General features: G+C 53.3%; 1 protein-coding gene across 3 annotated transcripts in view; it reads left to right on the top strand.

Annotated features, from left to right (window-relative positions):
• ADGRD1 (adhesion G protein-coupled receptor D1) overlaps positions 1 to 13608 on the top strand; it is a 150113-nt gene that overhangs the window by 94399 nt on the left and 42106 nt on the right. For all 3 annotated transcript variants that reach the window (XM_036824041.1, XM_036824042.1, XM_036824040.1), the window contains 2 exons: positions 363 to 436; positions 4624 to 4747. In XM_036824041.1, the coding sequence (XP_036679936.1) occupies positions 363 to 436; positions 4624 to 4747 (198 nt within the window). The remainder of the gene's footprint in view (positions 1 to 362; positions 437 to 4623; positions 4748 to 13608) is intronic.

The raw sequence follows: 13608 nt of genomic DNA, 5'->3' as shown, positions 1-13608 counted from the left end.
TATTGTTTTGAATGAGCCGGCAGGGTCTCCTGAGGAGAAGGCCGGGAGGGGGGGAGGGAGCCACGTCGTTGTCTTGGGGGAGAGCTTTCTAGAGGGAGGACACAGCAAGTGCAAAGGCCCTGAGGCGGGAGCACAGCAAGTGCAAAGGCCCTGAGGCGGGAGCCCTGGCAAAGGAGAGCCGGGAGAGAGATGGGGTGACCTGCCCTCTCCGACCACAGGGGTTGCGATGGAAGGTCAAGGGCTTTGTGTATTGCCAACCTCGTGGGGTCTTGTGGGCTGTGAGGGTGCGGCTCTCACATCAGTTTTGGCAGCTTGGCTTCTCCGGCTGGATCATGAGGCGTATCCATCCTCTGTCATTTCAGACTCAAAGGCAGTACATCGAGGCTACCAATGAGAGCAACCGAATCTTCCTGTATTGCGCCTTCCTGGACTTCAGGTACTATCTGCGTGGGCGGGTCCCGGGGCGAGGAGGGAGCAGAGGAGGGGAGGGAGGGGGCCCAGGGTGTCCACGCTCGGTCACACGTCTGTCCAGGTTATGATCTACTTTTATTTTTTTGCTTCTTGTATTCTCTTTTTCTTACTCCAGTTGGATTTTTGTGTGTATTTTTTTTTTAACATCTTTATTGGAGTATAATTGCTTTACAATGGTGTGTTAGTTTCTGCTGTATAACAAAGTGAATCAGCTATACATATACATGTATCCCCATATCTCCTCCCTCTTGCGTCTCCCTCCCACCCTCCCTATCCCACCCCACTAGTTGGTCTTTTTGTGTGTATTTTTGATGCCACTTTATCTCTGCTATTGACTTCTGGTGCATACTTCCTTTTAATTTTTTTGTAGTGGTTGCCCTGGGGCTTAGAGTATATATATCTTTAATTCATCCGTGTCTACCTTCCAATAATATTTTATACCACCACACATGTATTCTGAGACATTACAACAATCTTTTCACAATTCTTCTTGCCCATCCTTTGCACTCTTCTTGTTGTACATTTTACCTTTACAGATGCCAGAAATGCACAATACATTGCTAGGATTTTTGCTTTAGAAAGTTAGTTATCCTCTAAAGCAATTCAAACTAAGAAAATAATAATTGCATATTTCCCTTCATTTTTTTCCATCTCCAGCTATTTCATTTCTTTGTGTAGATTCACAGTTTCCATCTGGTATATTCCTGTAACTTTTCTTGTAGTGTGAGTCTGCTGGCAGTAAGTTCAGCAGACTTTTATTTTTGAAAGATATTCTCACTGAGCTTAGAATTCTGGGTCACTTTTTTTCCCTAGACTTACACTTTAACAAATGATAGAAGCAATATATCAAAACATTATTCTTTTAAAAAAGAAAACATTATGAAAAAAGCTTTTGTCCCGTTGGACCTTTAGATCTTATCCTGATCTCTCCTCTTGCCTGTAGTAGCCACAGTGGGGAGATGTTTTTTGTGTATTTTTTGAAAATTTATGCATGTTTTATATTTATGTTCCTGGGAAATATATGGTGTTGTTTAGTTCCATGTTTCTTGCATCATTCCGCCATCCTTATTTTGTGTTCTGCCCACATCTCTTTTCACCAACATGTAGTATTTTTTCTTATTTATACACACACATTCCATTTATGCATGTGAAAGAGCAGTTTTCTGCTCAGATGCCAACTTCCTAGGTCACAGGGTAAGACACATATTTTCCTGTTATTTGATATCTCTTGACCTGGCTGCCATGGAAGATTTATTTATTCACAAGTCGGGGAACCAGGCTTCTTGTTTCCGCGGGCTCCCTGGGACGCGGATCTTTCCCTGCACACAGAGGTGATGCCACGCGGGGCTCAGCTCCCCTGGTTAATGAAGACATCGTCACGGCTTCGTGGCTCCATTTGGGAAAATGTGACTTTCATGGTTTTTAATTCGCAGTCACTCTTGGTGCCAGCAGAGGGGACATGTTACATCCTAGGACCACGCTCCCCGAATTCGTGCCCGCTAGTTCTCAGGTCACCCTCTACTTCAAGTGTGGCGTTCATACATTCCATGGACAAAGGTCACATACAACCCAGCAGCCGGTGTCGCTGGTTCTCCTCAAGGACCAGGGACAGGTTAGCCCTAACAGGTGGCAGGGTGGGGCAGGACGTGCCCATCTTTAAGGCCCTTTTATCCTGACGTTATTGGGGGGTTGCTCCTGAAAACTGGTAGGTTCGAGTGGTCCTGGCTGTGCTCTCTGGTCTCTGCTAAATGCTCCCCACCTCACTCATCACAAACACTGCCTCTGAAGCCGCTGTCCCCGAGCCTCGGCCATCAGGCTCAGTGCCACCCCTGAGCCACCTCCAGACGACCCTTCCCACCTCACCCTCGGGTTCCACGCTGCCCAAGCTCCCGAGAGTTACAATCACACAGCATCCTCGCAGGGACACCCTCTGCCTCAGGGATGAAAATAAAGATGCCGCTAGTGTGTGCTTTGTTCACAGAACACCGCAGGAGCGGGGCAGGACTGTCTTTATCCATCACCCCTCTGGGACGGCCACGTTTCTCATCCATGGCTGACATTGCCGTGAAAACTGAATGTACAGCAAAGAGAAACCTAGAGCCTTTAAATTTCTTCAGCTTTATAAAAGCTTTCCCCAGGGGCCCCTGCCTTTGGCCGAAGCAAAGATTTGTCTTTGCTGATCACTCAAAGTTGCAATTTCTGGGAAGAGCCATTTAAGCATCCTTTTTTTTTTTTTTTTTTAAATTTTTATTTATTTATTTATGGCTGTGTTGGGTCCTCGTTTCTGTGCGAGGGCTTTCTCCAGTTGTGGCAAGCGGGGGCCACTCCTCATCGCGGTGCGCGGGCCTCTCACTATCGCAGGCTCTCCCGTTGCGGAGCACAGGCTGCAGACGCGCAGGCTCAGCAATTGTGGCCCACGGGCCCAGCCGCTCCGCGGCATGTGGGATCCTCCCAGACCAGGGCCCGAACCCGCGTCCCCTGCATTGGCAGGCAGACTCCCAACCACTGCGCCACCAGGGAAGCCCTAAGCATCCTTTTTTTTGAATTTGAAAATATAGAGAGATACAGGGAAGAAAATTGTAGTCGCTCATATTCTTACCACAAGAATGACCACAGTTAACATTTGTGCGTTTTTGCTTCAAGTCATTTTTGTCTTGGTTTATACTTTAAGAAATAAAGCAAGTAATACGTCAAAACATTATCCTTTAAAAAATTATAAAAAAGCAAACATGTAAAAGACTTTTATATCTTATTCTGGTCTCTTGCCCTCTCTGTGGGGAGTTTTCTCAATAAGTTATCTATAATTTATGGTTATGTTCATAGAAAATATATGATCTTCTTTCGTGTCATGCCCTTACATCATTATTACGCATTCAACATTGTATATTAAGTTTCTGTGTTTAATCCATATGGATACATGCTGCTTTTGACTGATGTATATACCCTACCAAATTTTATCCAGGTCCCCGAGGTGGACATTAGGTAACTTTAAAATGTTCTCTAGTATCACACATCATTCAGTAAGTACCCCAGGCGCGTCCCTGTGCACAGAGCTCAGAATTCTCTAGAAGTGGGATTGCTGGGTTGCAGGGCCCGCACACTTCACGTTTTCTAGATTTTATTGAAATACAGTTGATTTACAATGTTGTGTTAATCTCTTCTGTACAGCAAAGTGATTCAGTTATACATATATATATTCTTTTTCATATTCTTTTCCATTCTGTTTTGTCACAAGATATTGAATATAGTTCCCTGTGCTATACAGTAGGGCCTTGTTGTTTATCCATTCTATATATAATAGCTTGCATCTGCTGACCGCAAACTCCCACTCCATCCTTCCCCCAACTCCCTCCCCCTTGGCAACCACAAGTCTGTTCTCTATGTGTGTGAGTCTGTTTCTCTTTCATAGATAGGTTCATTTGTGTCATATTTTAGATTCCACATATAAGTGATATATGGGATTGGTCTCTGTCTTTCTGACTTAACTTCGCTTAGTATGATAATCTCTAGGTCCATCCATGTTGCTACAAATGGCATTAGTTCATTCTATTTTATGGCTGAGTAGTATTCCATTGTATATACGTGCCACATCTCCTTTATCCATTCCTCTGTCGATGGACATTTCGGTTACGTCCATGTCTTGGCTATTGTGAACAATGCTGCTGTGAACATTGGGATGCATGGATCTTTCTGAATTAGAGTTTTGTCTGGGTAAATGCCCAGCACAGGAAACCATCAACAAAATGAAAAGACAGCCTACGGAATGGGAGAGAATATTTGCAAATGATGCAACTGACGAGGGCTTAATTTCCAAAATATACAAAGGGCCCATACAACTCAATAACAACAAGAACAACAAAACCAACCCAATCAAACAATGGTCAGAAAATCTAAATAGACGTTTCTCCAAAGAAGACATACAGATGGCCAGTAGACACTTCATATTTATTGGACGTTGGACCAGGTGTTTTGCAAAGTGATTGGGCCAAAGTGGTTATGCCGCTTTCCCCTCCCGGAAGGAAAGAGGTGCTTGTTTCGTGGGGCCTCATCAACACCAGAAACACCCTAGTCTCGTCAGCCTGGTGGCGAGAACGCTTTCTCGGCCCACGGGTGGGCTTTGCTTCCCACTGACGGTTCCTCCTGTGTCCTCAGCTCCGGAGAAGGCATCTGGTCGAACCAGGGCTGCGCTCTCACCGAAGGGACCCTCAGCTACTCTGTCTGCCGCTGCACGCACCTCACCAACTTCGCCATCCTGATGCAGGTGGCCCCGCTGGAGGTAAGCGCCAGGCGGGGAGGGGCTCTGGGACCGCGAGGAGGTGCCCTCTCTCCGTCAGCCTGCGGTGGGGGCCGGGTGGCAGGGCTTCGTCGTCAGCGCCGGGGCTTCAGCCGCAGCCGGGCAGATGGGAGCCTGCGCAGGTAGGGATGCCCGGTGGTTGGGGACATCCATGACGCTCCGCTTCTTTGACAAAAGCTCCTGTGCTCCAGGTTTCCTCAGCCAGCACCTGTGCAGACCCTGGGTCCCTCTCGAGGATGCACGTGCCGCCTAGGAGGTGGTCATGGCCGCGTTTTCTGTCTTTGGTCACTGGGCTGTGAAACCCTCCCTGTGCCATGGGCGTGTCCAGCAGAGCGAGGTCCTCGGCTATAAGCAGTGTGCCTGGATGTCCAGAGAAAGTGTCACCGGGGGTGGCATACAGCTGCATCTATGTCCAGGGTGGCCACGCCGTGTCCTCGGAGCATTTCTGCTGTGAGACAGGAGACCCTGGGCTGCAGACGGGGCCCTGGACCTGTTTCTGAGGGACCTGACTTCCAGCCCCAGCGGGAGTGAGCCCTGAGGTGGGGGAGGGGATTTCCGACCGCCCCCTGCATCCTCCTCTCCAAACGAGGACGTCTATCCTCAGGTTAAGGATGGAAGAGGCCCCTCCTGGTTGGGTTTCTCTGCTTCAGAATATCTAATCTTTATTGCCTACTAGGCTTGGTCAGCACTAAGAACTAGAGGTTAACTTCTGTGGTTCGAGGGAGGCGTAGCTTGTAGGAGAAGACAGAGTGCTCTTTAAAAATGCAGATGTGGGGCTTCCCTGGTGGCACAATGGTTAGACATCCGCCTGCCAGTGCAGGGGACACGAGTTCGAGCCCTGGTCCGGGAAGATCCCACATGCCGCGGAGCAGCTAAGCCCGTGCGCCACAACTACTGAGCCTGTGCTCTAGAGCCTGCGAGCCACAACTACTGAGCCCACGAGCCACAACTACTGAGCCCGTGAACCACAACTACTGAGCCTGCGTGCCACAACTACTGAGCCCATGAGCCACAACTACTGAGCCTGCGTGCCACAACTACTGAAGCCTGAGCGCTTGAGCCCGTGCTCCACAACAAGAGAAGCCACCACAATGAGAAGCCCGCGCACCGCAACGAAGACCCAACGCAGCCGAAAATAAATAAATAACTTAAAGAAAAGGCAGATGCCCTGCGGTGGGACCCTCCGAACTATGACCAGTCCCTGACACCAGGGCGTGATGACTTCCTTGGCTTCTTAGGCCCACAAAGAAAACTGAATTTTCCTGGTGGGGGTGGGAGAGCAGGGAGTCGATGGGGCTTCTCCTAGGATCTCCTAAGATGCAGGGCGGGTCGGGCACCTGGAGACAAGTTCGGTTTCATCCCGTCCTGGTTGTGGAGATTGAGGATGTTTACGACTCTGAATTTCTGGCTGCTCCTGAAGATCTGTGGCGGCGCTGGGCCGGAGCTCTCACCTGGGGCAGTGGGTCTGGAGCTGGGCAGGGGCTTTCTCCTCCTGCGTCAGTGGAGCTGCGTCCTCCAGCCACTCGGCACACCGGCCGCTTGTCAAGAGGATGCTCTGACCTCCCCACCCCCATGTGCCTGAGGGAAGGGAGGTGGCGGCTGACGGGCAATGAGATGCCCCGGCCGCTGGGTCTCCGTTGCCGCATGACCTGCTCTGGCAAACCCACCTCCCGTCACGCGGGCCGTCCTCTCGGGGTACGTCCACTCGCAGGGTCTGTGTGTTTATGAACAGGCTCCGTTCTCCTGGGTGTTGTACTCCAGGCGCTGCACACACTGGGCGTCAGGAGGTATCTGATGAGCCCGTGATTGCATCCGTTTTGTTAGGGAAGGTGTGGTTCTTATAGCAACACCCAGATGGCAAGCGGCGTTTACCTAAGGGTTGGCTCCTTATCCACCATCATTCGACAAATACCTATCGGGTATTGCCAGGCCCAGAGGTTCATTTGTAAACAAGAAAAACCATGCGTTTCTGCTTTGGAGTAGTTTATATTCTAGTGGGAAAGACAGAGCATAAACAAATTAGCAGGTAAATAGGTAAGTTCGAAGAGCAATAAGTGTAGGAAGAGCCTTGGAGGGAGCGATGGAGGAGACGGCAGGTGGGGAGGGAGCGATGGAGGAGACGGCAGGTGGGGAGGGAGCGATGGAGGAGACGGTAGGTGGGGAGGGAGGACGCCTTCTGGGAGTGTGGTCTGGGCGGTTGTCTCCGAGGAAGTGACATTTGAATGGCCAGCAGAGTCTTGTCTCTAGGAGGCCTGGGAGAGGAATATTCCAGGCTGAGAAGGGGAGTGCAGAGGGCAGGAGGACTGACGAGGTTGGCGTATCGCGGGGGGAAGGTGGTGAGCAGGGTGGCCTTTCCATCGCGAAGCGTATCACGGATTTCACAAGCAGGCTGGGAATTACTGATGGAGACTTCGGAGAGGAGTTCCTGGCGGTCCCTAGGAGGACACGGGGGCTGCTCCGCCCCCCACCCGGCAAACTCCCCGCATGGACACATGCAACACTGTCGATCTGAACAGATGACCCCCTTTGCTCTGCTCGTGGTGAAGCTTCAAGCGAGGGTGGGGCGAGCAGACTTCTCAGCAGCCCCATCAGACCGAGTCGCCAAGAGTTGCTAGATTACACCTGGGAAAACTGGCGACGCGTGAAATGAAGCCCAGGCGTTGACGCATCAGCTTTTAGTTTCAGAGCGGGCAGTTCTGTCGTAGACTTGAGGGGTGCAAGCCCACCTGTTCGCCCAGCGCACCTGTTGTCCAGGCAGGTGTGACCCCCCCAGACAGTCCCAGCGGGAGCGTCTTCTTGAAGGTGTGACCTTTAGGGGGCAGTTGAGTGACTGGCACCTCCTCCCTTTCCGTTTCCATCCTTCCCACGTGCTCGGTCAAAACCCTTTCTCAGGACTTCCCTGGCGGTCCAGTGGTAATGAATCGCCTTCCAATGCAGGGGATGCGGGTTCCCTCCCCGGTCGGGGAGCTAAGATCCCACACGCCGCGGAGCAACTAAGCCCGCACGCCACAACTACTGATCTTGCGCACCTCAATGAAAGAGACCGCGTGCTGCAAACTACAGCGCCCACGCGCTGTGGAGCCCGCGCGCCACAACTAGAGAGAGAAAACCTGCACGCCACAACTGGAGAGAAGCCCGCGCGCTGCAATGAAAGATCCCGCATGCCTCAACGAAGATCCCGCGTGCCGAAACTAAGACCTGACGCAGCCAAAAAAACAAAAAAACAGAAAAAAAACACCTTTCTCTCGTTGACCTGCAGCTCTTTAATCCTAAGTCGGGGCGCACACTGGGTTGTGAACCATTGGTAGCTGGGGGGATCAGTGCGGTGGGCCGTTGCTAGTGATTTAAAGAAAAATGAAATAAGATGACAACACAGCCGAGTGCATTGGGAGTCGGGAGAGTAAGTCCCTGTTCGCGAGACCCAAGCATCAGCCGCCCTGACTGCGCGAGGCTCCGGTTCTGCTGGTCCCTCCACCCAGTCGCTTCCTCTGCCGCCCTTGCTTATCCTAGTCTGCAGGTCCTGACGCCACTCGTATCTCCTGGCACATCAGGCCCTGGCAGATGAGAAGCATGGCTTCTGTGGGGCTCCCGCCTCCACCTCTGTCCTCCACCCAGGGCCCCGGGTCCTCCCTCCTGCCAGGGCCTCGGCCCTCGTGGCTCCGTCTTCATCCTTCTGGTGTCACAGGGGAGCGTCCAGCCACTCACGTTGGCCCCTGGCAAAGGCACCGCCCTGCCGCCACGCGGCACCTGTGTCAGTAGTGCCCGGAGAGTCTGAGGGTCCTGTGACCCAGCCCCCTCCTGGACAAGTGGAGAAAATGAAGCCCAGAGGGCGGGCTGGCCCAGCCTATGGTCACTCATCCATTCATCAATGAATTGTTGAGCTCCAGGTGACCCCTGGGCTTTTTAGGTGTTATTCTGGAAAAATACAGCGCTCAAGATCTTGAGTGCAGACGGGGACACGGCCTGTGAGGGCAAACGTGGGAGGGTCAGGCGGGAAGACAGAGGTGGCCCCGCAGGGCCTCCTGAGCGGGGGGCGATGGGTAGAGACCCCAGGGGGGTGCGGGGGAGCCATGCAGACGCAGATGGAAGGGCGTCCGGGCAGGGGGGCCGTGGGTGCGAGGCCTGAGCATGAACAGCAAGGAGGCTGGTGCATGGCAGGCGCCAGGGAGCTTCAGACCCAAATGTCCGGGGTGCCGAGAGGCTGCAGGGGTGACAGGAGTGGAGGCCATCGCGGGGGGTGTGGTGAACTGAGAGCCCTTGCCCTGCTGACGGGGCAGCGGCTATGCACGCGGGCTGGAGCTGCCGCCTCTTTGATTGAGAAAAGCTGGAGACGGGTTTTGTGCAAAATCTCCTGATTTTTAGATGTGTCATTAGTTATCCTTTCTAGGCCACGTGTGAGAGATGTATCCGTGGCCCGGGCCAGTCCGATGTCTGCAGACCAGCAGCCTGAACCCCATGTGCTCAGGGACCATCGGGTCTTGTGAAAACGCTGATCTAGGTTCCTCAGGTCTGGGTGGTTCCCTGCTCACAGGGCCCAGGCGGTGCCCAGGCACTGCTGGCCCCAGACCTCTCTCTGAATAGACCCTAGAGTCAGGCATCTTGTCTGTCAAAGTCAGATCAAGCTTGTGTTCATGTCCTGTGAAAGTGGCTGGGCCGGTTGTTACAGATTTGAAGGGCGAGTTAGGGTTAGTCTGATTCTAAACGTGTGCTCTGTAGCAGGTGGAGATGGGACCACGTTTGGGGGTCTGAAGGGCAGTGGGACAGATGGCTCTCCAGGAAGTAAGATGCAGAGGAGACTGGTGAGACTGCCTCTTGGGAGAGCAGTTCCAGGGACGCAGGAAACAAGACTTGTTCTACAGTGAGCTGCGGGCAGACCGAGAGCCAGAAGAAGGGCAGGTGTTCTGTCTGCAGCCGTGGCAGCCCTGGGGTCACTGGAGGTGGGTTGTGGTCCTGGGGGTCACAGAGCAGAGTGCCTGCTGGTGACAGTGAACACAGGAAAGGCACTGTTTGGGGGTCTCTCCCCTCCTTCTGGCCTCGCCATGCGGGCCTCACAGATGAGGGTTTGGGGACTTCCCCAAGGTCACCAGAGTCTGGACTTGAGCTCTGCCCTCCTGTGCAAAGCTCAGGCTGGTGGTCACGCCCCTGGATGGACCCTTTACCCACCGAGGACTAAATCCAGTTTCCTCTGTGACATGGGTGGGTCTGTTGGGCAGTGGGAGTGGGCAGAGGGGCAAACACTCAGCAGGAAGTTGTGTTTGTGCCTGCCGGTGGGAGAGGGAGAAGAGGCAGCTCGGTCTAGGAAGCTGGAAAACTGTGGTCACAGAGCATCTGTGATTACAGATCTGTCGCCACTCAGTGGCAACACCAGATTTAGACACAGTCAGTGGGTGTCTTCATGGAAGCAAATCATATCTACTCATCGCCAGGAAAGGTCGATTTGAAAATGGTTTAAAATTAGCTGTGCTAAAAATGAACGTTTTCATGAACGTTAAAAAAAGCAACAAGGCAGTTATCACAGGTAGATGCCAGATCCGTGGGGCTTTCAGAGAATGAATGAAAACAGCACGAATGCCTTTACTTCCCTGACGTTGAGCCCGTGCCTTCCTGGGCTACTGGGCAGGCTGTCTCCTCCGAGCCCGCGTTGCTTCTCCCTGCCCGTCTCTCCTGGCTCCTCTCCACCCAGCTTCTGCCTCGGGGGTCTGCCCTTGGACCCCCGCCTCCCCGAGCGAGTCAAACAAGGGTCGGGAGAGACTGGACCAAGCCCCCCGGCCTGTGTGATACGCCCCCGGTAATGCATTTGTGTGGAATGATCTCACGTAAGGGAAGAATACAATTCGCAGCTTGGGGAGGCCGTTGCTGAGGTCTGAGAGTGCATTGCTCGTGGCTCCTTCCCGGTGCCCAGCGGCTGGCGTTCGGCAGGGGGCCGGCTGAACAAGTGTGTGCATGAGGTAGTCAGTTCCACAGGGGAGAGCAGCTTGGAGGAACGCAGGAGCGCTCCCCGCCCCGGATGCCGGAAAGCCTGGTGCATGCGGGTTTAGTCAGGACCCCTGACTCCCAGGCACAGGGACCAAAGGTGCACAAGAGGAGGCCGGTGGGTGCTGGGACCTCGCTTATCTCTAAGGACTGACCAGCAGCGGATGCCGGGGACCGAGGGACAGAGGCTCCCGCTCTGGTGGGCTGCTCCAGGCAGGATCCGGGGCAGGGGGCAGGCGGGCATCACCCCGGGTTTCTTGTTGAAGCAGCAGTAACCGCAGTGGCTGCCTTATGAGTGGAATTTGTAGGTAGGAAGGGAAGTCAGCACAGGCGGGATCAGGGGCTGCCCCTGGTTCCCTCATGCGCTCCTTGACAGCAGCCTGGGCCTGGACGTCTGTCCTGGGAGGGGCAGGAGCACTGTGCTGGGACAGGTGCACCTGCGAAGGCTGGACCTCAGGGGCCCCTTCGCCTTCCCATCAGTCAGGGAGCCTGGGGCCGGGGGCCTGGCAGCCACAGGGAAGGAACGGTCCCCTGAGACAGAGTCACAGCCCGTGGCTGCAGGCTGACTTTGGCCGGTGGACGTGTTTCAGTTAGCCCATTATTTTAAAATAATTTTTAAAAATTTATTTTATTGAACAAAATAACATTTTACAACATTATGTTAATTTCTGCTATACAGCAAAGTGATTCACGTTCTTTTTCATATTCTTTTCCATTACGGTTTATCACGGGATATTAAATATAGTTCCCTGTGCTCTACAGTAGAACCCTGTTGTTTATCCATTCTAGATATAAGAGTTTGCATCTGCTAATCCCAGCCTCCCACTCATCCCTCCCCCACCCCCTCCCCCTTGGCAACCACAAGTCTGTTCTCTAGGTCTCTGTTTCTGTTTCGTAGATAAGTTCATTTGTATAATATTTTAGATTCCACATATGAGTGATACCACATGGTATTTGTCTTTCTCTGTCTGACTTGTCCTGGCCATTATAAATAGTGCTGCAATGAACACGGGGGTGCACGTATCTTTTCGAATTATAGTCTTCTCCAGATATATGCCCAGGAGTGGGACTGCTGGGTCGTATGGTAGTTCTATTTTTAGTTTTTTCAGGACCCTCCATACTGTTCTCCATAGTGGCTGTGTCAATTTACATTCCCACCAACAGTGTACGAGGGTTCCTTTTTCTCCACACCCTCTCCAGCATTTGTTATTTGTAGACTTTTTAAAATGATGGCCATTTTGCCATTTGTCAACATTTCAAAACTCAGAGATATTATCTAAAATTTTGGATTTCTGGTTTTCTTAAAAAGAAGAAGAAGAAGAAGAAGACGATCTGGCCACACAGAGCTTCCACTCCTGACAGAGCAGCCCTGCTCCCTGTGGGCGGGGGTGTTCACTGCAGTTCTCCACAGTCCCCACCACTCCCTATCACCTCCCTCACGCTAGGGGCCATTCGTCATCATGCTCTCATTATTCTGCTTTTAGGAAGACAGTAAAATGCTTCTTGTTCTTTTCTCCGGTGGGAAAGCGACATACGCGCTAAGAGGAACTGTTGGAAAAGAAAGGAAGATAAAGATGTCTCTTTGTGGAAGAATAGCTTCACTTGTTTAGTATGTGTGCACGCTCCCGGCTGGCCTCCTGAATTTATATGAGCTGCCTCTCTGGAGGCACTGGCGTTTGTGGTCTCTGACTCAGAGGAGTCCATGTCCTGAAGCAAACTCCAGGCTCTTCTGGGCATTTCTAAATCTAGCCGCTGGTGGGAAAGGAAGGGCACGGCTGGGGCACACCACGCCTTCCTGAGGCTGGAGCTGCAGTGCGGGGCTGGGAAGGGGGTGGTGTCCCACCTTCATAGGAGCCCCTCCTCCGTCTCTCAGGGCCCATGTCCAGCCTGGGCTGATGGTTAGAGGACCCACCAGTGGCTGCCACACCCCCAGACTCTGGCTGCCAGGGAGGGGCGCCGGAGCCTAATTACAAGGCGGCCCTGGGGCTGGTGAAATGCCCCCTCTCTGAGCTGTATTTGTGGTCCTGGTGGGTGTATCACAGACAGGCCGGGCCAGCATTTAGTCCGGTGCTGGCGGAGGGCTTGATTCACCATCGGGAAGCGGGTTCTCTCCTCCAGGGTCTCCAAGCGTGCAGGTCACTTAGGCAGCTTCTGATGGGCACCTACTGTGTGTGGCTCTGTCCCCATCACTGGGGTGTGGCCAGCAGTGGCCCCACTCTGCTTCCGGGTCAGCTGGGCACTCGGCCCCGCCCCCAGCACACCGCATGACCTTGAGCAAGGGCCCGCTCTGAGCTTTGGCTTCCCTGCCTGTGACGTGGGTGCGGACCCCCTCCTCATGGAGCTGTGGGGGGGGGGTCAGACACCTCCCAGCCCAAGTGCTGAGCTCTGAGCACCCAGCAGTGAGTACTGAGCTCTGAGCACCCAGCAGTGAGTACTGAGCTCTGAGCACCCAGCCCCAGGCACTCGGCCTGACCGAGGCCGCAGTGATGGCAGCACTAGCACCGCCTGGGATGTCCTGGCAGCCGAGGAGCCGCATCAGAGAGGAGTAGGGAGGGGACTGGGATGGAGCAGGGCTGAGCCTGGGGACCACAGACCTCCCCGCAGGCAGCATCAGAGCTCCGGGCCGGGTGTCTCTCCCTCTTCTTTCATTCTTCCGAAGGACGGCAGGGTCCTGAGCCTCTAGGTGCGGAGTCAGGACTACTGTCTCCTTGTTGACGGGGGTCCTGCGGGAGGAGGGAGCTGAAAAGTCTCTTGTTTTGCCCTTTATTCCCCGCCCCCCCAGGATGTAATGCCTCACCTTGTGTATCTGCAACGGAGGGGCCGGTCCTAAATGCCTTCCTCTTGCAGACCCAGAAAGGCCCCCCGCGTCA

Source organism: Balaenoptera musculus, chromosome 14 (assembly GCF_009873245.2).
Source record: "Balaenoptera musculus isolate JJ_BM4_2016_0621 chromosome 14, mBalMus1.pri.v3, whole genome shotgun sequence".
Classification (NCBI taxonomy): Eukaryota; Metazoa; Chordata; class Mammalia; order Artiodactyla; family Balaenopteridae; genus Balaenoptera; species Balaenoptera musculus.
The sequence above is the reverse complement of the archived record's forward strand: the minus strand, read 5'-3'. Positions and strand labels throughout refer to the sequence as shown.